The sequence below is a fragment of the Agelaius phoeniceus genome, chromosome 6 (assembly GCF_051311805.1).
Source record: "Agelaius phoeniceus isolate bAgePho1 chromosome 6, bAgePho1.hap1, whole genome shotgun sequence".
NCBI classification, from domain to species: domain Eukaryota; kingdom Metazoa; phylum Chordata; class Aves; order Passeriformes; family Icteridae; genus Agelaius; species Agelaius phoeniceus.
The window spans coordinates 23,260,092-23,285,468 of NC_135270.1; the positions used below are offsets into that span (position 1 = coordinate 23,260,092).

At 36.7% G+C, this 25,377-nt stretch overlaps 1 protein-coding gene across 2 annotated transcripts in view; it reads left to right on the forward strand.

The window, feature by feature from the left end:
• EXT2 (exostosin glycosyltransferase 2) overlaps positions 1-25,377 on the forward strand; it is a 73,211-nt gene that overhangs the window by 26,248 nt on the left and 21,586 nt on the right. For both annotated transcript variants that reach the window (XM_054635435.2, XM_077180008.1), the window contains 2 exons: positions 7,669-7,800; positions 16,663-16,852. In XM_054635435.2, the coding sequence (XP_054491410.1) occupies positions 7,669-7,800; positions 16,663-16,852 (322 nt within the window). The remainder of the gene's footprint in view (positions 1-7,668; positions 7,801-16,662; positions 16,853-25,377) is intronic.

The following is a 25,377-nucleotide window of genomic DNA, read 5'->3' on the forward strand; positions in this document are numbered from 1 at the left end:
GGAAGGCTGCAGTGCAAGAAGCCTAGTTTTAATGTCTGAGCTTGCACTAACATTTTCTTTTAACTCTTCCAAGAGTCAGCAAGTAGTCTCCAGCAATAAAACTGAGAGTGAGTAGAAGTGAGTTATTCCCAAGTGGCTGCTATCTGAAGGGTAAGATTAGCATTTCGAACTCTGACCTCTGTCCCCTTATGAATTGGCAGCTTCAAAAAGAAAAAGGAAAAAAAGAAATTTGGATAATGGAAAGATTCAGTTTTCACTCTGTTGTATCTGAAGGAGGCAAATGTACTTGTTTTATAGCTGAAATTACTGCAGCAGAGAATATTGAGCTGAAGAATTAAATCAACTTACTGCTTCAATTTTGAAGACATTGTTTTTGAAGCTGAATTACAATAAAAACCAGCACCATGAAATGTCTGTCTAGAATCTCTTTCTTAAAATATTTAACTGTAATGATACAAATTATTGATTTGTTTGCTCATACTGCTGAAGTGTCTTGTAATTAAGGAATATTCCTCTATAGGCCACTCATATAAGTTAAATAGATGAATTGAGTGCTCTCAGGGCTTTACTTGAGAATTGTGCGTAAGTCAGTAACATGGAATGAAAGTTCAGGAATAATATTGAAATAATGATGTCAGATTACATTAGGAGCAAAACTTTGTTAACTGGAAACAACAGTGTGTGTCCTGCATTGTTCTACTGTTCACTCCTCTTTTTTCCCTTGCAGAGGAGCCTCTGGTTTGAGGTTCAGATAACCCCCATGCTGAATTATGAATTAGTCTTTATCTGAAGTGATCATGGGCCTCCAAAACTTCAATTCCTTGCTTATCTCCATTTTTAGCTTTAGAGGTGACATGTTGTTACTCTGAACACTCTCTATATACTGTCTGCACTACTGCTTTTCTTGGATAGGTCTGCAGTGAGAAACAGATGCAACACAGCCAGTTTAGGTTGAATTTGAAAAATGCTTTTAATCTGATATTCTATAAAAACGTGAAAATCAGAAAACTTTTCAGTTTCAGGCAAGTTAGCATGATTTTACCAGTATTTAATTGATTTAATGGACTAGCTTTTAAAATTCTTACATAATCCATGTATGGGGACAAGAAACTCATTTTTATTTGCAATTTCGAAAGAGTTTACCTCCTGTTTCACGTAATTGTGCTGGCACCCTAAAAGTAAGAGTACTTTTTAGAGCACAGCTCTCTTACTGTTTTTCATGGGCTGAGAGTTGTTTTTGAAAAATGTAACCTAGATTTGTGTAGCCTAGATTTGCATTTCAAGTCCTCATCCCTCTCTAGGAAAAATGAGACTACTTCAGGGCACTATTGAAAACAGAGCTTTAAGGGGAAGAAGGACCATGGCCAACAGCTAATTACTTATTTTATCCTCTCATGATCCATTACTAAGAGAGGAGTGGATTTATTGGAAGTTATTTTAAGGTACCAGAGGTCTAAATTTCTGTCTGAATAACCCTATTTTTTCCTGCACTGATTACTGAGAATAAGCCAACCTGCCTTAGGTTGAATGTGATTGAGTGATATCACCAAGGGTCCTAAACCAATCAAGCATTTTTTTTTATCCCAAAATCTTACCATTTTTTAGAAACAACAAAATACTGTTTAATTCTTAATAGTATAAAGTCTTCTGAGGCTTTCTTGTAAGCCTGTATAAAAAAACTAAATATATCACTGGTTTTAGCTGATACAAGCTGGTATCATCTTTGCTGGAGAACTGCATACTAAAAGTAGTATGTGTGATCCGCAAGGAAACTGTTGGAACAGGGAACCAGATGTAGGAACAATAAAACAGTACAGAAAGAGGGTGCAGATTACAATTCATAAGCAGAAAAATGTGGGAACTTGGGGCTATAAGTTCCTCAGTCTAAACCCAAAATTTATCTTGGGAAACTTTTTCTAAAATGTGTATTGCTCCAAAAGAGTAACTTACCTTTTCTTCAGTCCCATTTTGCACCAGAGGTCAGTAGGGCTCTTGAGAGCTCAGCTTTACTATTGGACTATTACATAACATCAGCTATATTCATATGCATCTTGAGTATAGGGCAAGCATACAAAAATTCAATTTATCTTGAACCTCAGTAGCCCATTTAATTCTACTGCCCAATGGCAATAGTCTGGGGGGAGGGGAGGTTGCCTGGGACCAATCTGATATAATAATGTGCTGTGTCTCAGTAACTTAAAATATGTTTGTTTATATTACAATATGACATAAAACTTTAGCAGGCTTTCTGGATGCACTTCCATGTCCAGAGCTGTCAGATGCACAGTTGAGCTGTAGATATTTACTGTAATATCTTTTGTATCCCTGTTGAAGGTACATGTTTTAGCAAAGGGTTACTGCAGTCAGTTACTTCAGTTACTTGGCTAAATATTTTATTAATTTAAAGTTTCTATTTACAAATAATAAGAGAAGATAAAGTTATTGGGTTTTTTTTTCTATTCTTCTATCCATCCCAAAATTTGAAAGTTTTAGGATGGTTAAGTCTCATAACATCTCTTTGAGGTCAGTATTACACATACTGCTGAGATACTGAAGTAGAAGCAAGAAATCTAATAAATGCCAAACTTTTATCTGTAAATAAGTAACAGAACCGGGATTAAAAGTAAGATCACCAGGTTTCCAGGCCAGTACTGCTGCAGCAGGTAGGCCACACTCTTTTGCTTGCATAGACTTCTCCAATCCAGCTGGGAGTAAAAACCAGGAACACCAAGAGCCATTAAGAAGGGAAAGCATTTAAGTAGAGTCACCATAGGTGGTGTGAAAATGGTTGTATTTCAAGGCCTTGTAAACCCTTTCAAGGCATTTTGGAAGCACTGAACTGTTGCAGTGGGGCAGAATCTCACAGCATCATGGCGCCTGACCTAAAAGTTGAGAAAAGTGGTGGTTTATGGGCAGTTAAATTTTACTACTCTTTTGCGAATTTTTTTTCCCCTCTTGCCTCTTTTACAAACTCCCACCAAATCATGGGCTGTGAAAAGCCAGAAGGCTAGAAAGTTCCTTTCATGGATGTTTTCCCCTTGATCTAAATGTTAAAGAAGGTAGTCCTTTCCTTACCTTATGCCCAGTGGTTTTTTTGTCAAAAACCAATCGAAAGATTTACATTGGTCTGTCTTGCACTGCACACCAGAGCACCATTAATGGGATTAACATTAGAACTTATAAACTTTATATGAATGGACTCTGTAACCTGATGCTATGTTGGCTTGTAAAGAGCTTATAAAGAGATGCTAGCCCCCCAAGTGTGTTTATTTCTAAGGAAAATAACACCTTACCTAAATAAATGTTACTTTCTATGAGTAGGCTGCCCTCTTGCATGCTGCTGCCTGTTGTTTGGTATGAAAATGAGTTCAAATGCTCCCTTCCCAAGCTCTTGCCTGTGCTAATACGTACTGAATATTGGCAGTTTAGTTTCTTCATAGTCTGAACTAAATCCTGGAACTGAAAACGAGTGGAATTGAACTTTTGGGTTGGATGCTTGCTTGCTTGGTTTAAGGAACTGTCTTGCAGATATTGCTAATCTTTCTCAAGGTGTGCATGTGTATTTGTGGAGATAAATTGATAACACTACATTATGTTAAGAAATTTTGGCCTTCACAGAAAGTGGCGGGTTTTCATGGCTGATCTGATGAGGATGTAGCAGTTGGAAGTGGGGCAGGAGGAAAGAAGAAAGGAAGGGCAACAACTTAGAACTAGTTACTGGCATGTCCATGTTTGTGAACTTAGTCTGCAGTGCTCACTGCTTGGCAAGAGAAGAGAATTTGGTCTCAAATTCCTTCAGTCTTTGGCTTCCATAATGAAGTTGTCATGGCTTTGTTAAATTTACTGCAGAAAGTGAATTCAAATGAACTAATTTCATGGGCAATCTATTGTGTAATGAGAACTTCCAGTCACTTCCAACCCACTGGGCAACCTGATAATATAATGTATTTCTCATTGTCAGTCAAGTCATACGGTATGCTCGATTTGACTCTTCAAAGCATTGGTAAAACTGTTTTCAAAAGTAATGCTTTTCTGTCTTTCATTTTGGATCTATCCTAGATTTTCTATTTATTCAGAAATTTAGAAGGAGAAGAGAAATTGGATTTCTTCTTTCAGTTTTCAATTCCTTGTAAGCCATAATGGTTAATGTACATTGATCTGTGTTGTCTTGGCAAACAGAGTACAAAGTAGATGTTTGATCTCTGTTAACCACGTAGGTTGCCCATGGTCTAAGCAATATTTAGGTGTATACAAAGTTAGCTTTCTCTACAAGTCTGTGGTCTACATAGTGTTTCCTTAGAAAAATCTGGAAACCTCATCAAACAGGCTTCTAGTGTACTAGAAGGTAATTTCAGTTCAAGTTGAAAGGAGGAGTCTGACTTCATCATAGTTGTAGTCTGTGTATAATCAATTCTGTGTGAAAGCCAAGGTCTGGACTTACAGATTGTTTATTTCAAGATCCTGAAAGGAGTTCAGGTAGCTCTAATTAGTGCATTACAATTACCATACCTTAAAAACATTGCTTAGTGTATTAAAGTTACTCTTGAGTTTCCTGGATTCCTAGATACAAAAAAGAGGAACAGAGATCTCATTAAAGCTATGTAAGAACAATAAGAAAGTTGGCATAAGAGTCTGGAACAGAAACCTTTTTCTTTTGTTGTTGTTACTCTCTCCCATATCACAAATGTGTTCGTGGGATTTCTATCCCCTCTATTTATTACATTCCAACATAAGCTTTTCAACCTCACCAAGCAGAGTAGAAAATAGATTTCAAATGGAGTCAACATACATCTTTCCAATAGAAAACTTTCCCAAAATATTTAGTAACTCAGCATGTGGACCAGCAGACACTAGCAAGCCATGTTAATCAGTTCTGCTTTATAAAAGCAAACAAGGTGGGGAGGAAGTAATGAGACCCTGAAACATCTGTTTGGGGACTTCAAATCCCCTTAGAAGGTTTTGAGTTCTGCCTTAAAGAAACACAACTCCAAAAATATTACAACCAACTGTGGGAACATTTTATGGCTCTTTACAAAAAAATTAATTACATAAATATTAGTCTATAAAACATAAATTCCCTCTGCCCCCTTCTCCAGATTTGCTTCTGGTATAAAGGTGTAATCTTCCCTGACATTACAAGCATTCTTTAAGTAAAGAGAAGCTAGATCAGAGCCATCCTAGTTTTACTGAAGGAAGAAAACCATCTTTGATTTTTATGAAGCTAGATAATAATAAATATTATGGTATTAATAAACAGTCTTAGAACATTATAGGAATGCTGTCATTTAATGACAATGGAATACATAATCCTGTATTTCACACTATTAATAGTTACTTAGTTGCTTATAAAGTTGTATGCTTAAAGGCTACGTAGTTTCTCCTTCCTACTTAGTGCTGCTTGCAGCAATTGTTCTAAACTGTTGTCTATCATGAAAATAAAATTTAGAATCCTTTTTGTTTAGCATACTTCAACAGGGAAATTAGCTGTTGTGGTCCATTTTAATTCTTAATCTGCTTCTGGTTTTCTTTTTAGATAGTTTGCTGCTTTGATAATATATTTTTCTTTCGGGATAGGATATGGGGAAGGAAATACTAATGCTTTTGCTTAGCATGTAGTGTTTGCTTTATTGTCTTTTTACTTATTCTTTCCCCTTTTATGTAATTCTTCTGCTTTTACACTTGAATGTGGAAGTAATTTTGTTCTGTGTTTCTGGTGATCAGCCTGTTATCCAGCTGTTAAGTCCTATCAGGAAGAGAAATAAGGAGAGGGAAGTGATTCCATTCTAAACTGAGGTTGCTTTGCACTCTCTCTGGGTGACAAGCTCCAGAGTAGTGTCATTTTGGACATACCCATCACTCTATGCAGTTAAATTTTGAAATAGCCTGAAATAGTCACAGTCATTGTTTGCACAGTAAATGTAGTACTTCAGAGAGCAATAACCTCTTTTCTAGTTTGTTTTTTAAATTCTAACATGGATTTTTTTCATCTTAAATATTTGCAGAAATATTCTACTGAATCTGTTTTAGAGATTTTATTTTTTTTTACTCACAGAGTAGAGTTTTAGGGCTGGTTGTTCTGCAACAAGTCTGTAGTTCTAAACCCCATAGCTTACACTTGGAGTAAAGTACAGGGTAGCATAAACATAAATATGTGCAAGTTTGTGCTTATAATCTTTCCTCTATACTGTTATTTAGTCTCGGAATATCCAAAAGGAAGTGTAAATGCAGGAATCACTGTGTGTCTTCTGTTAAAAAGTACTGACGTTCAGAGTGAGATCTGTTGGCATTTGTTAAAAACAGATAAACCAGAGTTATTTTTGGTTCATCCTAAGAGCTGTACCTCCAGAAACTTGGTATTCCTTCAGTAATTGAATAAGGTAAATAATACAGTAACTAAATAAGGTAAATAATATTATTTAATATTTTCATGCACACTATTTAAATTGCTAAACTCTAGACCCTTTTTTGCTATTTAAGAAATCTGTAGCAAGAATAAAATAGCACTTACCCAAATTTGTGTATTGTCTTCAGCTGTGTCCTGACTCTGAAAACTTCTAAAGGTTCCAATTAAAGAAAAAATGCATTTGTTTTAATTGCTCTACCTTCTAGACGCAAACACGTACTCTTATAGCTGGTAATTAACCATAGGGAGATTGCAAATGAAATTAATTTCTGAAGACTTGAACGTGCTGCAGTTTCCTGAAGAAAAGCAAGGTTGAAAAAAATCATATCTTTTGGGCCAGAACTCTTGAACTACATGGTTTGGTTAAGCATGTTTCCTTCTGGGTTGGATAGGGACCTACAGGATCATTTGATAGTTCTAGGGATTGAAAAATATGTTTATATCTCTTAACAGAGAGTCAGATAAGTCAGCATTTTCATTTCCAAACCTCTGCTTTTCTTCTGTAATTTCTGTCATACACAGAAACTGGGACAAGATGAAAACTTGTATGGGACCTTAGTTTTGGAGCAACTCATCTGTGAAATTCAGAGCACCTGTGTATAACAATCTCAGGCTTCATTTCAGCAGCTTTACACTGTGCTAGAAATTAGCCTGGATTGACGGCTGCAATAAATTGGCATGTACATGTATATTTCTATGTAAAAATAATAATCATTTACTTGTGTAAATAATATTAGGTGTCTTGGAAGCTATCAGTCTGGTAGGTTTTGTGAATACTGAAATTCTCTATCTGATCAAGTGTCTCTAATATTGATGTTAAAAAGAGACTTTTAAGTTCTGCCTTTCAGGCAGAGTGCTTTTATTTGACTATTTAACTGTACAGTGGATTCCTTTGCCTTAGAAAAAATGGAGTATAACAGTAATTTATTTTCTTCTATGGTCGAAATGCTTTTGACATTTTTCAGGATGAAAATGTATGATCTAAGTGTGAAAGTACTTGATTCCTTCAAATATTTTCATTCTGTTTAATCTCTTGCAAAATAATGCTGCTGCTTCTTTTTATTGGCTGTGAGTCCTTTTAAGGGGTGGAGTTGAGTTTGAAGCCTTCAGGCATTATGGAAATACTCTATCTACAATAAACATGCCTCCTAATTTAATTTCCACCTGACATGTAGACTGCATGGAACAGATTGTGCATGGCAAGCCAAAATTGATTATTAAGCACTGGATCTGTGCAATGTGAGTGAATTTTATTCTCTTTACAGGCAAGGTGGTTCTGGGAAGCATATTTTCGATCGATGAAAGCAATTGCTCTCGCTACTCTTCAGATTATCAATGATAGAATTTACCCATATGCTGCCATTTCTTATGAAGAATGGAATGATCCCCCAGCTGTGGTAAGCAAATTCGTTTGATTTACTCATAAAAAAAAAAGTGGTTTTGGGTTTTTTTTTTCTTGTATAAAAGGTATATGCTATGAAACTTGGTAATAATTCTGTGTCTGATTTTTTGTGTGTATGTGTTGTGCTGGTAACTTGCACAGATGAAGCTAATATATTTTATGACAACTGGCAAAATAACTAGCAGTTTTATGTCCTGGCACAAAGATGAGAACTTTTAACTTTTGCTATTGCACACATTAAATTGCTTCCTTGTTTATATATATTTTTTTTTCCTTGATGCACACACACACACACACACACACACACTTTTCTTTCTTTCTGTTTAATGCAGAGAGAGTTTGGAGCACTGTATATATTTGGACATAGTCTGTATGATGCAGAGAAAATAGTGGAAATGCTGAAGATCTCAAAAAATCTGTGGGAATCTTTCATATAATTCTGTTGAAATAGCTAATGATTCTTCTGCCTAAAATTTTCTCTATGTTACTTCTTAACAATTTCTCTAATACAGAAACTGATGATCAAAGTTTTACTGGATTTTTTTTTGCCTGTTCTTGGTGTAATTTAAAGTTTCACTAGTTGAACTCACTTCTGTTAAGAAAAAACAGTGCAGTATTAATTAACCTCCTGCACCAAGCAGCTGGTTCTGATTTTTTACTATATAAAAGCCTGTAGATAATTTTCACTCATAATCAGTTAATTTTCTCTGTGTCAAAATGTAAAAAATAGTTTTGTTTTACTAATAAAACCAAACTTGTTAACTATCTTGCTTTATGATAGTTTAGAGAAAGAAAGCTGAGTAGGAGTACTGGGTAGGAGTAAAGTGGGTTTTACTTGAAACTCTTCAGACCCATGGAGTGTGAACAGTTGCTGATGAAGAGTTAGAAGCTCATTGCTGTGTTTCAGAAGTTCTGTTTTCATTGCTGAGCCAAAGGCATTAATAATCTCCTCTTGTCCTTTTTTTGAGAGGAAATGTGGCCCTGATCACTATTTAAGGAAAATTAATCTGCACAAGTGTGTACTCCACAAGAAGGGAATCAGCATATCTTAACACCTTTACATTTATGGTAGCAGAGCCAAGCACCTTTAAACACGCTTAGTGAAATGAAGAAAATGCTTTAAGGATTACTGAGTCTTTAAAGGGAACCTAGAAACATATCCTGGATTCTCTCCTATACTTTTTTTTAAATGCACTAGTCAGAGTCTCAAAGTTGTCTTCTTGTTGGGCAGTAATAATCTGCTTGAGCCTGTGTCTCATCTAGCTCCTGCCTCATATCCACTCTTAGCACTGTTGCAATTTCTAGTCAGCCTGGATGAAACATTATAGTTGGAAGGACTTAAATGTGTACATTTGAGGTAGCAGAAAATGGCAGCTGTATCCTCTAACTTTGATAAGAAGGCAAAGTAACTAATGTCCTTTTTGTTTACAAGAAAATTGTGGTATTCTTTTTTAAATAAACTCATGACTGAAGTTTTTAAAGAAAATTATTTCAGTCTCGGGGCTAGGATATAGCTAATTGTTAAAATAAACAATTGTTAAAATAACTCACAGTATTTTGCATAAGCGAAATAATGTGAGTTAACATTAATACCACAGTGAAAATTGTGAGTAACTTTCATAAAATCTTGTGTTACTGGCCAGAACTAACCTCCAGAACTTGCCATTGTATTCTGCCTTCAAGCTCACCTGAGTGCAGCCAGTTCCTTTAGCTCTGCCTGTTGTTCCATGTGGTGCTGTGGTCAGTAGGGATTAAGTACAATTCTCTTCTGTATGCTTTTGTTCCTGTTACCTGGTTTCCATAGGAACACAAAGGTGCAGGGTGTGTAGAAGAGGTGCAGAGGTGCAATCACTGTTTTAAGGGCTTACTGAAATTAGCCAGAAATTACTGTAATCAGTACAAGGCTGTTCATAGAGCTCAGATCCCTGTGCTCTGAATAGTGAGGTTTTGAAAATGAGAGTACAGATTTGCCTATGGAATATCTATACAGGAGAATGCCAGCTTTAAGGAATTTGTGCATTTAATTGCTAGGACAAATTCAGCTGTATAACAGAAAGAAGAGCTTGCTATGCAAGATCATTATGCAGAGAAGGATACTTAGAAAGAATTCTTGGCCATGGTTTCTTACCTGCCCTCTTCCTTGGTTTGAGGTGGGGTTTTTTTGTGTGCAATTTTGCTTAGTAGTTCACAGAATCCTGAGAAGTAACAGAAGAAGTTTGGTAAAATGTCCTGGTTCCTAATTGTTGTGCTGTTCAATTGTTACAGCTGCTTCATGTGTTAGACAAAGCAGTATAACCATTATTTCTACTTAGGCAATTAGAATGGCTCACAACTCTCCAAGGTGCACATTATACTTTGCATTTTGTTGAAGTATTGTAGTTTCATGTGTTTGCTTCCAGAATACCCAGAAGTATATTCCAGAAGTAGTCCTGCACTCTTCTACAGTTAGGTCACAGTTTCCTCTTTTATGTGCAACCTTTTTTTTTGGTATTTCTATTTCACTTGTGGTGACCTAGCCAAAATAATATTCCTTATATAAAACTTAGCAAGAAAAAAAAGAAAGAGTGGTGGTGTGTGCAAGGGAGGGACTCGGTGGCTTGAAGGCTGCTTAACTTGGCATTACTTTGACTTATATTGGCTCAAAATATTAGTAAAACTGTTGCCTGAGTATCTTCACCAGAGTGTCCATACAGCAGTGGTACAGGAGGGTGTTTTTCCAGGAGGGAGTATGCAGTATGCAGAAGATAAATGCATATACAGTTAATTCCATACTTAGTACATTGCACAGGGGAAGTGATCCAAGCAGTTTTCTGTGTTTTTATGGGCTGACTGAAGACTGTTGGCTTTTCTCAAGCAAAAAAAAAAAAAAAAAGTAATAAAGTGGATTATTTTTCTACTTATTCACTGTCCTGTTGAGGAAATGGAAGACTAGTAGCATATAACATGCTGATATGTTATGGAATAATACTTTGAATAAAAATGCATTATGACATATTTCCTCCTTTTAATGAAGAGGAGAAAATGATAATTTTGGGGCCTGAAATTCATTGCTGTACTACTTGAGCCCTTTATATCTCAGACAGTCTTTTGATGCAGGCATGGAAGTTTAATGTCTTTTATATTTTTTGGCCCAACCATTATCCATTAGGCAGAGGCAATCAGTTACGTCCAAGTAAGCCAGAAAACGAGTGATTCTGTGGTGTGCATTTTGATGGTTACCAGTTTGGGCTAGAAATAATGGATTAGAAATAATGACTTGGGCTTGAGATGTGATCTGTTACCTTCAATTAAGTACTTTGTTATGCTCTAATAGAGGTAAATTACTTCCTCACTTATGCTTCATTGTAGATTGCTGAAATTCTCCTCTTTGCCTTATAGCTCACTAATATGTATGGGTTTCTGAAAAATGAGGAAGACAGGTTTTTTCAGAATTCTTCAGCTGCTTTTGTTGAAATTCTTTCAAGCCTGTTTATAATGTAGACCTATGAAACATTAGATGGTTTTTTTGTCAGGGGCTGCTTTTGAGCTCTGACCTTGGATGATACAGACCAGAGCTTAATAATCACTTGAGAATATCAGTATGTGAACAATAAACATACCAGATTTCATTTCTTCCAGTGAGGCAGAAAACAGCACCATCATTTGGTGTAAGCTAAAATAGCAGAGTTGTCTTAGTGCCCAGAATGCCATTCATTTAGCAAAGCCTAAGAAGAATGTTAATTTACAAAATACTTTGTGGGTCCTGCCAATTACTAGGAACTTGACACTTGTTAAAAATTTAAACTATTCCTACCTTCTTTGGCTAATATTTTGTAGTCCTCAGTCTACAGATGATGCTACTGTTATAACTGTGCTTCCTTCCTAGTACCATTTGTCGTCTCCAAAGCATTAAACAAATATTAGCATACACTTTACCTGTAAATGAGAACAAGGTAGCACATTTCTGGGTAGTGCATATTTGGTATTTTTTCCATTGAACAATATTAGATTTCTGTTTCTGCTGTATTTTCCAGCTACTTGTGTGATGGTTTCAATCAGCTGGATCAAATCTTGCTTTATTTATTATATTAGAAGATATGTATTTTTTAAAATATTAAATAAAATTCAGTTTATTGATTTTTTTTTTTTTTTTTGGTGTTGGTATTATGGACTGGTGGAATATCCCACACATATTCAGATGTAAACATTGGTGTTTTTATGTGAATGTGAAACATGATTTAACAGTTGGTTCTTTAGTTTACCTGCCCAGGGTTAGGGTACTTTTCTTACACAGTGGATTATTCTACACTAGGTAGAAGTTCCTGTCTGTCTTGTAGCTAATTTTTTATGTGAGGAGGGTTTAAGATCTTCGTTAAAACATGAAATGATGGCCACTGCAACTTTGTAATTCTGTTGGGTATAAGAATTTTGGTTGGCTCTGGACAAATAGGGAGAGTTAATTCCTTTGGGTTTGCCCTGTTGCAACAGTCTTCAGTCAGCCCAATCGCTTGAGGATGGGAAGCATGATGAAATACTTTCTCAAAGTATTGAATAGAAACTTACCATAAATAATTGGAGAAAAATAGAATAAATCAAGGCTTTTTTTGGTCTGGTACTTCATAATTGAAACCATGTTGAGGTTAGATTGATTTTAAGAACAACCCAGCTGAAAAAAGCCTTAACCACAGTGGCAGGGATATATCTCTGTTTTGCTTAGATGTATAGGACTGTTGAGCTACTAAGTTCAGCACACTGCTGTCCTTACCTCTTTGTTTTTAAAAGACAGTGAATTGTTGTTCAGACTGTATGGTTTCAGTAATAGGTAGTTTGCAACAAGCAGGCTATGTGTTGAAAATAAAATAGACAGGTGGGAAAGCTCACTGTCTTGTTCATGGGAGCAGTGAAATTTTATTTTTCTTAAGTGCTGTTGCTGAGTTTTCCCACTAAATGATAGCTGGAAAGTTCTTGATTCTTCTTTGATATGGAACATCTTATACAGCCTTGTTTTCTCAAAGACCATTCTGTGATATAGTTCCTCATGTGTCTGCTGTACCTTTCCTCAAGTCTCTTTCAATCGTGAACAACCAGTTAGGAAGTTTTGGGACAGGACTGAGTCTTCGTTACCTCTGGTGTTTTACCAGTATCTCTGAGGCTCCATAGAATTTAAATATTAAGATTGTCCATTTCTCAGTCCAGCTGTGTGTGTTCATTGATGCTGTGAAGCTCCCACCTCTCTCCCTTCTGTACCTGCTGAGAAAGGTCTGTTATAAGCTTCCCTGCTAAGTTGAATCTGAAGACTCTACATCAAATCCAGCCTGAAGCCTCCCACATCATGAGAATTCAGGTCCCTTAGTGCATCATCCTTAATGTATTTATTTTTTTTAAGTAGCATCAGGTTGTTTCTGATGACCAAAAGGGAGGACAATATTTGATTGAACTATATGAAGGAAGGTGCCTTGTTTCTAAGGCATTATCACACATGCACACTTGTAGAAAGCATGCACAGGACAGCTGCAGCAGTCTGAATCTTTATGTATATACAGAACCCTTCCTGACTTCTCCCCTCTTCCATCTTCAGGCTATTCCCAAGCTCTCACTGTCACTCACATTCCAGTACTCTGGATTTTCATATGAACTGCAAAGAGCTATCAGACAACTGAGACTGTGAGACTTAAGTGACATGAAATTACTCTGAGGAAACTAACATTTCAATTTGATCCTTTTTGCCCATAAAAATGATTCACAGCAAGTAACCTATTAATCTTGGATTAATTATCCTGGCTCTTCTAATGATATTAGCTGGGAGGGTGATAGTGAAGGGTTGTCTTATCTATAGCTGAGTGTCAGCACTTTGTCAAAGAAAGGTGATGGATGATCAATCTACTGTTGCTGTTTGCTCTCCTCTCTGAGAGTGAAAGTTCCTGTGAATTTCCATCGAGAATGTTAATAAAGATGGGAATAGAGCAAATGTGCCTTCATCACTTGGTTGCTTGAGCAGTGACTGGGAGAACCCATCCCTATGTCATTAGCCATTTCATGCTTTGCTGCCATAATGGAGATTTAATTAGGTTGCTGTTGTATTAATTGCCTGTATGGTTTTCTTTTCCCAAGCAGAAATCTGGAAGACTTTAGCAAATTATGGAGGCTTGAATTTGCCTGATTTCCTGCAGAAAGTGGGGTCAAGAGGTCTCAGACTGTAGACACACTCCTCAGGCAGGCAGCAGGGGGTTGGCTCTTAATGGCACTTGAGAGATGCTTAATTGCCTTTTTGAAATGTTTTTCTCAAATGAGAGGCATGGTTCTCCCATCCATTAGTGTGTGTCTACAGGCTTTTCCCTCCCTCCATCATCCTTTAGTAGGTGCAGAAGCAAAATCTCCTCTAAAGTTGCCTTATTTTCCTAAGTTATGACCAGCAGGGGAGAATTATCATGCCTTTCTGAAAGTAGTAGAAGTTGGGATTTAAGGAATGTACCTAAAATTTAACTTTAAAAGACAAATTCATGACCATTTTAGGTACATATGCATGTGCTTGCACACATATGCACAATATATTTCTTTCTGTAAGTACATAAAATAGTCTTAGATTATGGAAAAGGAATAATGCCTTTCAAAATATATGATAGCAAGCAATTTGTTAGGAAGTGCTGTGGACAAAGAGAAAATGTTTCTAGAAAAACTTCAAATGGGAGCCATCAATCTAGGTAGCAATTCTCACCCGTAAGTAATAAATAGAACATTGTCTGCAGATGGCTCTACCAGTTATTTCTTCTTGTAGGACAGAAACATAATATTTTCTTGGCACTCTGATTATGATGTTAAAACTCTGTTTCAAGTATTAATGAAAAGAGGTTTCTGAGAGTTGTGTTAAGAAGCTGCTTGACATTACCAAGGTCATTCAGATAATAACAGTCTTGGGGTGGGGGTTGTGTGGAAACAAGTCTGTAGTAAAGCTTTAATGAGGTGGATTATGCTCTGGTAACATTTAGATTGTGATTTGCTGTAGGAATTACTGGAGCTACAGCAAAATCAGAGGGCTGTCCCCATCTGCCACTAGTCATCTTGTACAACTAGCAAAGTATGTACAAAAGCTTTAATTTTAGAAAATGTAATAATCTGAAAGCAGATTTTTCTCTGCACACATCAGTTGCTGAAGTAATGAATGTATATTTTCTGAATTACTGAGTGTGCTTTCACAGGTAGCCATGTCCCTTTCAAGAACCAAAGTTCCATATTGTACTGTTACTGTTTCTACATTATCCTATTACTCCTCTCAGGTAAAAACTAGAATTTTGTGTTTTCCATTAGGATCCTCACAAAGAGTTTAAGATGAATGCTGCTTTTACCAGACCTGATAAAGTGTGTGTAGCTGAAGACCAGTCTGTGTTTTCAACTGCTTCAGGAAGTCTACTAAAACATATTACTCCTACTGACAGGTCTTTGCCTGGAACATACTCTTAGACCGTCCTGGAGAAAAGAGTCTGCCAGTGCTGTGCTTAACTTTTTTGCCTCACATATTTATCCCCTCTTCAGTTTTGATTTGTTCATAGAAGGAAATCATATTCACATCATTTTTTTTTCTACTTTACCAAAATGTTGTGATGTCTTTCAGTAAATAGGCTCTTTATTCTCCTCATCCTTGAAGTCATTGTAGTTAGAGGTGCCTAACCATTAAACACGAGGAATGTGATTGTTGGATGTATAAAGTTAACCAAAGGCTAAATAGGGGAACAGAAAATTTCGACGTTTACTTCCTACAAATGTGACCTTGTAACTCTGAGTCTGTAAAACTTGCTTTACTCCTGATACAAGCAGGCCTATGGTATGAGTTTAGCTGGAGAATTTCACAGTATTTCTGTAAACTGCTGGCAATTGCCAACCTCTTACGAGTCTTCATAGTTTTTACAGGCTAGGATTCAAAACTTCCTTGCAAAACAGCATCATTCAGTTTCTGCTTTCCCAACTCCCCTTTTCACCTTGTCCCAAGGGGTTTGGTTTTTCCCTTTGCTTCTCTGTCCGACCTCTGCTTGGAACGTCAGTTGGAATGGAAAATTTGAGACTAAAATCCTGGTGTTTTCATTCTTGTCAAATGGTCCCTTCACTGCTTCCTCCCCCATGTTGTCAGCTCCAAAGGGGGTTGGCACATTCAGTGGGAATGTAGTTGTCTGTCTTGTCTCTTGCCATCTGGGCTGGCTTCCCTATGCTGTGTATTGAAGTAAGACCTTTAAAGTCTCAAAAGGGATGCCCTAGTTAAAATTCTCAAGGAGCAGATAATTCTGAAATTCATCTTTGAATCTTATGTCTTTTAATTTTTTTTTTAATGTAATAGGTGAGATTTTTTCCACCATTGACCAAACTTTGTGGAAGCTCGTATGCTGCTCCTCTTTGTACCTGCTTTTTCCCTTTTTGCTTGGGTGCACATTTTATGCCAAGTTTATGGGTTTGTTCCTTTGCTTTTGTTGTTGTTAACGCTTTTTCACTCTGAAATTGTAGTGCTGATTAAGTTTCTCTTTGTTTATTGAGTCCTGACTATAAATATAAAGGTCTTGAAATAATTATTAGTAAATGAGAGTTGAACCATGCTAGCTGGGCTCAATTCACCTTGGTTTTCCTTCTCCAGAAATCTATCTACCTCTTCCACTTTAGTTTTTGCCTTAATCTCTATCTGGTTGCAACATTACAGCCAGACATAAATGAAAATTGAAATAAGAAAGAGATTGGAATAAAGGTTTTGAGAAATTGCCAAAGTCAGAATTGGAGAATTGCCTGATATGAACAAATTACAAATCTGATGGTTAGGGTCTGGCTATATGAATTAGTCCCTACTGTGATAATTTACCTTAAACAAATTGCTTTGCTGTTTTCTTGTATTCCTTCACAGAAATGGAGCAGTGTGAGCAACCCACTCTTCCTTCCACTGATCCCACCTCAGTCCCAAGGTTTCACAGCCGTGGTTCTGACCTATGACCGAGTGGAGAGCCTTTTCCGAGTTATCACCGAGGTGTCTAAAGTGCCCAGTCTATCCAAATTGTTGGTAGTCTGGAACAACCAGAATAAGAATCCACCAGAAGGTAAAAACCTGTGGTAGGGGTGGTGGAGGAAGGTGAAACTGGGCATAGCATGTCTATTGACACCTGTTACAGAATGACCTCTCTTCTACATCATTTATATTCTAGAAGTATTTAATGGTTCTTTCAAAATAATGGGTTTGAATTTTTTGTGACAAAGTGTCTGAAAGTGAAATAAGAGAAGCCAAAGTAGATAACAAGAACAAAAGCATGCCAGTGGTTGTGCTGCTAACTTCTGAATCAAAAGTTATAAATACAGTATTGCAGAAACATTTCTGTCCTTAGCATTTTTAGAGGGTGTAGTAAGGAGAAGTTTATTTTTGATCTGTCAATACTTGCTTTTATGTCTTTGTAGACAGACTTCTGTCACAGTGTATATACTGCTGCTACTGGACTGTTTCTAGAGCAAATGCTGTTCAAAGCAGCAGAGTATTTTGAATGCTTGGAGCTATAAAATAAGTGAATATTTCGATTGATTGTTGAAATTAAAATTTGGGACATTTCAGGTGTCCAAAATGGAGTCTCCATACCACTAGAATATCTTGTGAAAATGCTAATGCTTGCTCAGTAAGACAATACATAACTGCCAGTTTTAAAATATTTCTGTATCTACCACATATGGTATACTGTGCTGCTCTCTGTTGTATGTGAGTGAGTCTGGTGTCATCTGCATGGTTTTTAAATTGTTTTTTAATATATGGTTATTTTAAAATGTGGACTCATTCACAGGCATTTTCCCAAGTTATTTATATGTGTAGATTTTTGGAACGAGGTTTGGTTTCAAAGGTATATTAATTACTCCAGTGTGAATTCAGTGCTGTAAACCTCTCAATTGTTTTGTTTTCAGTAGCTGAGATGTATTTTGCCAGCCTGGCATAATGCTGTACTGTATCCCTTTGTACCAGCACTCAGTCTCAGTCTGCCCAGTCCTCACAGCTTGCTGCCTACATTTTCAAACCAAAGATCCCTGTTCCATGTTTGTCTCCTTCTATGCAATGTCATTGTGCACTCCATGGGCTGCTTTGTGTCCAACCAACTCTCTTCTTTCCCATCCCCAGGCTGCCTGCCTCATGACACCATGCTGCTCCTAATCTTTTCCCAGGTCCTCAGCTGGAAACACATGTCCTGACATTATTGAATTCCATTATGAAATCACCATGGAATAAATGGGAGGTCTTGCCCCATGTAAAGGAAACTAACTAGGCTGGGCCTTTGGTAATCCTCTCCAGTGCTAGACAGACTCTACAACGCTGCTCATTTTATTTCTGTGCTTACTCTTCCCTAGGGTGACTTTCTTCGAGGTCTGAATACCAGTACTAAAACCCTGAGCATTGTGCTGGGCAATTAAACCCTCCTCTTCTCATTCTGGATTAAATACTGTAGCTATAGTAGCTGTAATGAGCCTGGTTCCCATGTGCTGTACATATGGATCTGTCATTCTCATCTGAAAATGTGGTGATTTTGTGGGACAAGAAATGTTGCCTTCTAGGAATACGTGTTCAAAAGAAATGTTGCATTGTGGATTCTTCTGAAGCAAATGAAGTGTGTTGTTAGGACTCTTCACTTCATAATTCTCTTTCCAGAGGCTTCAACTGCTGCTGTGTTCTACTCTTCAAGGTTAGTTATTCTGTGTAGCAGCAAGATGCAACATAGAAATTATTCCCTGACCACTCAATTTACCATCTCTGAAGAGCTGCTTAGAGCCAAGCTGTTGCTACTATTCACTTGGCTCATTTGCCATTTTGGCAACTTGCTACAGTTGGAAGCAGAGTAACTTTATTGCTTACTTTAAAAAGTGTTCTTTATTACTTCTGGGCTAAATACCTCAAGTTTAGTCATATTTTAAATGTTTTGCAACCCTTTAGAGTAAAAATTGTTGTGTATAAATTGAAAACAACAGGAATTTTTGCAGTAAGCAGTTATTTTCTAAAAGCAAAAAAGCTTAGTGATATATACATTTATGTGATCACTGAGTGTGGGTGGATTCAACCAAAATGAATTGTTTTCACATTTCCTTCAAGTGAGTCTGAGATACAGGAGAGCTGAAGCAAATAGATCATTAAAATGACCTTTTCTTTTCAGTCATTGTATTTGTCTTGAAAAACAAAGTGTGTTTAATTTTTTTCTGCCTCTATTACCCCTAAGTCATAAACTAGTTAAAAAAACCCCAACCTGTAGAGCTTAAAATTGTGGACTTGAGAGCACAGTTGAAAGCATAAGCAGTTTTGTCCTTGCATTAGCCTAAGCATTGCATTGAAGCGAATAACTATTTGTTTTTAGTGTCCCTTTTCCCTTTATTGCTGTTAAAATCATTGTAATCTCTTGGCCCATGGCTAGAGAGAGGTCAGTTTGATTAAATGAACTTGTTTTATTCCAGATCCATGCAGGGCATTCCACTTGGCTCTTCAGCCAGTCTCTCGTTCAGTCTGTCTATTAGTGATCCTAATCCTCGGACTTCAAAGCTTCTGCTGTTTATAGCCTGTTAAAGCCAGGAAGTTTCTGATGGATTAGAACAAGGAATGAGTTTGAAGTTTGTAATGTGCACCACTGTCACTGATAAAGTCTAGTTTATTACCCTACAGTAGTATCTGCACTTTTATGGCTATTCATTTTTAATTGGTTGTAGTAAAGCAGAGGTGCTTAACCTTCTAGAGCATCAAGTGCTTTATTTCTTGGTCCTTTCCACGTAAGGGACATGTTTCAGTACAGAAGCAGATCTTGGCTTTTGTCATTGCAGCTCTTCATGTCTTCATTTTGTTTTGCGTGTGTAAGTGGGAGGGCTGGGTGAAGAACATCCAAATTGCCTTCCTTAGTGAGTATGTGTGCTAAATTGAGAATTGGGCTTAGGTTTCCAGGGATGCAACTGGCAAAGTGCCACACAAGTGACATGTGGCCTTTCCTTTCTTTCCTCTGTCAACATCATAAAATTATTATAACTGAAAATATCATTATTATCAAAACAATATGCTATGCATTTGCTATAGTGCCTTTATGTAATGATACGACTTAGGAGGAAAACCAGGTGAAAATTCAATACTCTAAAAATTGTACAAAATTTAAGATCATGGAGTCCCAGGTGGTCACTGCCATCAGTAGTGCTGAGCATCCCAGCTAAGAGGCTGTAGCTGATTTCATCTGCTGTGCAGTGGTAACAAGTGTGGGGAGTGTGCAAGGTGTCTGGAAACAAACTCTTTTCAAACCTAAACCTCTCGGGGCAGATGCAGCTCTGATGCAACAGGATTTTTTTTGTTATGTTGGCTGATAAAAAAGGTAAGCAGGTAAGAGGCAATGGATTAATTAAGCACTTGTCTGGAAAGTTTTCAACCAAGTAGTGTGTAAAAATATAAAATTGGAGAACTACATGTATGTGGGTGGGTTAGATATCAGTAGTAATTTTAAGATTGGTTTTTCCTTAGCCTTAAGAGTTTGTAAGGATCATTTTTTTTAACCTAATGTCTGAGAGCTGTCTGTGGAAGTCTGAACTGATGGTTCTGTGTTTTCTTTAGAATCAGTGAAAAGAAACAAGATGAATCTATGAGAAACACAGATGTCTTGTGCAAAGACAACAAAGTTTGAAGTTTACACAACATTTTTGATGGTAAAAATATTGAATCTTATATGTGAAATAGCAGAAAGAAAATATCACATACAGTGATGATTCTACTCTGGAACCTTAAAACATTATAGAATTAGCTTGTTATCTTAAGTACTCAATGAATTTAGGGACGTGATCTCTGCTCAGTGTCTTTGGCTGAGTTTTGCTTATTTTCTGTGCCATGCATTGTATGCAAGAAGCCCATCAATGCAGCAGTAATGTCAGTAGGCTCATAACTGTGTGTATAATACTAATGAAAATAGTAAAAGCCTTGAAATACTACAGGAAAATAATCTATTTTTTCCCTCACAATGGATCAATTAAAATAAACATTGTGGTTTAAGTGCCTGCTGCTGGGAATATTTTGTAGAAATCATGATTTTCTCCATCAGCCAAATATTTTTTCCTTTCATTTGTGTTTTTCTAAATTGCTAGTACTGAAATTCAAGAAAATAGTCTGTGATAGAAATTCCCACCAACATTTGTTTCAGACAAATGAAGAAACCACTTGGTCTACCACATAAATCATATTATAATGTAAAAATTCGTTACTGTTAGGAAATATGCAACAAGCTAGAAATAATGTGTGATAGACTGATTCCTTAGGTTGTTTTATAAAAATGAAAAATGTATTTTAAGGAATGTGTATTTTCTGTTTAGTTGTGGATCCTGGAGCTAAGTTGCTATAAACTTCTTATAGTATTACTGAAATAATAATCTTTGTATTTCTATTTGATGCTGTTTTAAACTGTATTTAAATAGTTTATATCAATAACATTGATATAAACTATTGGGGCTAAAGAGAGTATCCTTTGGGTTGCTGTACCTTAATGAAGCGCTATCTAAAAACAAATTAATAAAAACTGCAGTGACAGGTTTGGGATTTTTTTGCGTACTGTGCCTTTGGTACTCAGCACTGGTAGGACTGGGTTTTTTAACTTCTAAGTTTTTGATTAATTTGGCTTCTTGATGATGGACTTAATGCCGTTTTCCTTGATTAGGTAGACAATTAATTCATGGTGATTTTAGTCTTCCATAAGGCATATTACAAACATTTTGCAATATTACTTCCTAGGGAAATCTGGAAAGTTAGCCTATCAAACCTATCTTAACAAACTGGGCCCTTGTGTCCTAGAACCAAATGTTCTGTTTTGTTATACACAAGAGTAATTCTGTGGATTTCTGTAGAACAATATAAACACTTTGATGTGGGGAAAAAGCACCTGTTTTGAGCTCTAGACAGACTTTTTCATTCAGCTATAATGGAAGGAATTCTGATAATAAGTAGATCTAACATGCCTGATGTTGCTTCTGACAATTTTTTTAAACTTCAGACTCCAGCAAAATTCTGCCATTCAGTATCAGAGACTGAAAAAGTGTTAATTAGGTTTCATCAGCAATGTTCAATTAGCTGCATTCATGCAAACTACTATAGACCAGCTAGAATAAGCATCAGATGAGAGCTTGTACAAAAGTTCAGGTGTGAGGATTGGTTATGCTGTATGGGATTCTGTGCAACTGCAGGTACAAACAGAGCATGTTTAGAGATGTTTTCTGCCAGTTTATCAGTCTTTGTCTACTTTGCAAAACTTCTGGAAGGGTTTTTCCTTTTTATATTTCCAAATGGACTCCATAAAAGTTTTGGGAAGTGGGAGCATTATATGAATTAATATTCTGGACCCAGATTATCACTAGTGATGAGATATTCTTAGCTGTTACTGAGGCAGTAAAGCAGAAAAAAAAAATGTTTGTACAAATGTCTTTGTATGAGTCATCAAAATGCCATGATTTTAGCCAGTAAGTGGATTTTAAAAAATTAGTTATATTGGTTTTAATACTGACAGGCATTCAGTTCTTGCCATCAGGAGTGTATACTGTGTTTTCAGTTCCTCATTATCCTTACTTGCTGCTTCCAATTGAAAATGCAACAAACTATCTGCATTCAAGTATTACTTGCTATTTTTTGAACTTGATACTACTTAGAAGTGGTGTCCCAAGAATAGTTGTTAGCTCTGTACAGCTGCTGTACTGATTCTCATTTTTCCTACGTTGAGTGTTGAAACTGGAAATGGATGATAAGTATGCAGAGCAAGTAATTCCCTTTGTAAATACACTTCTGTCTGCTGACAAGATCAACAATAATGTTTGTGCTGCAAAAGGACTTCCTGACATGTTATTAGCTTCCCAGTTTCTCAGAAGCAAGGATACAGAGAATGGTGCTATTTAACAACACGATGGTGTGTCCTGGCTCTGGCTGGGAGAGGGTTAATTTTTGCATCCTGTACCACCTCACTATTCTGTACTACCTCACTCAGTTCAAGGGAAAGGGAATCGCTTCTAAGGAGAAGGGCTTCCTTCTGGTGGAAAAAACTTGCTGGGAGGAGCTGTCTGGTATTGTCTGTTGTTGGGTTTTCTTCCATGTGAATAGTTTCTTTTCCTGTTGTTAGTAGGTTGCCACTACTGTTCATTTTATCTCATTGCTGTTTGCAGTAAGTTGTTTTTAACTCAACTTGTGATCTTTGCCTTTTGTGCCTCCAATTCTCCTCCTATGTATCCTCCTGCAGCAAGGAGGGGGAAGGGAAAGAGTGAGAGAGGTGTGTGGTTTGGAGAGTCTTGGTGGGGCACTGAACTGAGGAGTACCATTCCCAAACCATGGCACAGTGCCATTTCTCTTGGAAAAGAAATAATACATTCCATGGAAATATTGCGCTCTATTATTTTTAATGATCCCCCTTTTATGTATGATGTAGCAGTTCATTCAGCACTGAAAACAGGGCTGGATTTCAGACTAAGAAATCATTTTTTATATATGAACAGTGTGCAAGCTTAGTTACATTTTCATTACAAACATCTGATCACAAGCCTAGGGAGGTGTGGAAAGTGAGAGAGATTTTCTGTGTGAGAGGGTATTCCTTTAGGTTATAATGAAATTGCCTCTTTCTCATGAGTGTCCTCCCTTCTCTTATCTGCATGTCTCATGTGATTCACTGGCAGCTGTAGCTGAGAAACACATAATTAGAGGATGGGATTTTTTGCTGCTCTTTTATATGGAAGTGTTTTAACTGCGAATGTAACTATGGCACCTTTTTATCCTACAGTTTAAATCATCTTGAAATCATACTTGAAAATTTTGCTGTGAGATTTGGACTTGCAGGACTTAATGGTGGAATTGTGGGCTGGCCAGAATCACCACCATGTATGGGTTGTTAGGGTCTGTAAGCCCATTAGAAGAGGGAGCTGCATTGGGCAAAGTTGGGAAACTGGTGATTTTGTGTTGAGAGGACCACACACTGTTTTCTATGGGCTTTTCCAGCAATCAGTGCATCAGTAGTCCTAAATAGCAGATAATTCCAATCATGACCTGAGTCATTACCAGAGAGCAAGTCTAAGTGTTATTCACTCTTTACTCCTGATTGTTTCAGTATGACACACAGTAGGAAATGGCTGTCATTCTCTTAGGAATCCTTACATACATAGTCTTGTATTCACTCCAGAGAGCTCTAATTCCATAATTTGCTTCTATTTTCAGCTGCATCACAGAGTCCTCACTAATTTTTTAAAAAGTAAGAGTAGTCCCCAGTCCAAACATGCATTTTTATTTTTGTACACCTAAAGGATCTTGTTCCATGGTGTAAGATTCTTAAGCATCTTTTGTTTGCCATACTCTATTAAAGGTCTGTCTTACTGTAAGAATAAAGCCTGTGCTTTTACCTTGGTTATAACAAAATCTTGTAAACTGAGAATTTCCTCCGTATCTGTTTTGTTAGTGCTGAAGTTTCTCAGAAATTTCCAAGCAGTTTCTGAAAACTCAAAGACTGATATTACAGAAGTGGCAAACCTTTTTCTGATTGCTCTTTAAATACAAATACTTTTCTCTTGTAGTCCTTTAAAATAAATATAGGCAATTTTAACCTTCCTGATGGATTCTAAAACTTTGACTTCTGAAGTGACTGTTGTCTTTTTTATATATGTATTTCTTCTGAAGTTCCTGTGGCAGAGCTAATTTGTAATACTTGGATCTCTCACTGGAGCCTGCTGTCCTTTATGATAGCCAGTTTTGCCAGGGTTGCCAGTTGTTACTCAGGTGCCATTGCTAACATCTGCCATGTGCTTCAGTCTCTGTAGAGGCGACAACCTCCAGTATCCAGTCAGCTCTAGGCAGCAAGGAGCCTTGTGCGTTTCGCATGCTGCAGAGTAACTGGTACCCTAATGTCTTATTCAAAGTTTCTCCAAAATGCTTGTATTTTCTTTTCATTAATCTAAGGCTAAATTCAGAAACTTTATATTATGTTTCTCAAAGCACAAATATTTGACAGTAACATACCCGTTGTTGAGAACTGGTCATTTTGAGAGACTTTCCAAGACCTTAGTAAATCATGTGGATTTAAGAGGATTTGCTGACATCTGAGATGCGTGCTGATTATAATTAGATTACATCTTCATTTTTCATACACTTTTTATTTCTTTTTCTTCTCTAACCATTTTTTATGCAAGGGACATGTCTGTTAGTAAGCTATCAAGTAGCTGATTTTTCAGAAGAGCTGGAAGTTTAATACTTACATACATGCTTGTTTTTCTGAATTATTATTTTTCGATCCTAGTGATTTTTCAGTTTCAATTTCTGTTTCAATATATTCCTGCACTTTGTTGCAATTTGGTTGTCTTTTTTGTTTTCAAAATGTAGTAGACAAAAATAGAAGAAAAGGCTGAATAAAACAATGCTTTACATGTATCAAATGTAAACTTTGATGCTACATATAAATACAAATTTACAAATGCATGCCTACCTATGGCAATTCTGATGGCAACTGAAACACTTGTAACAGTATTTCTGGGATCGTTGAGGCTGCATAAAGTTATTTTCTACCAATTCTGGGATTACATTTGGATAGTTATAGGCAATTATCCAAAGGTCTTTAAGAAGCTTGCAAAC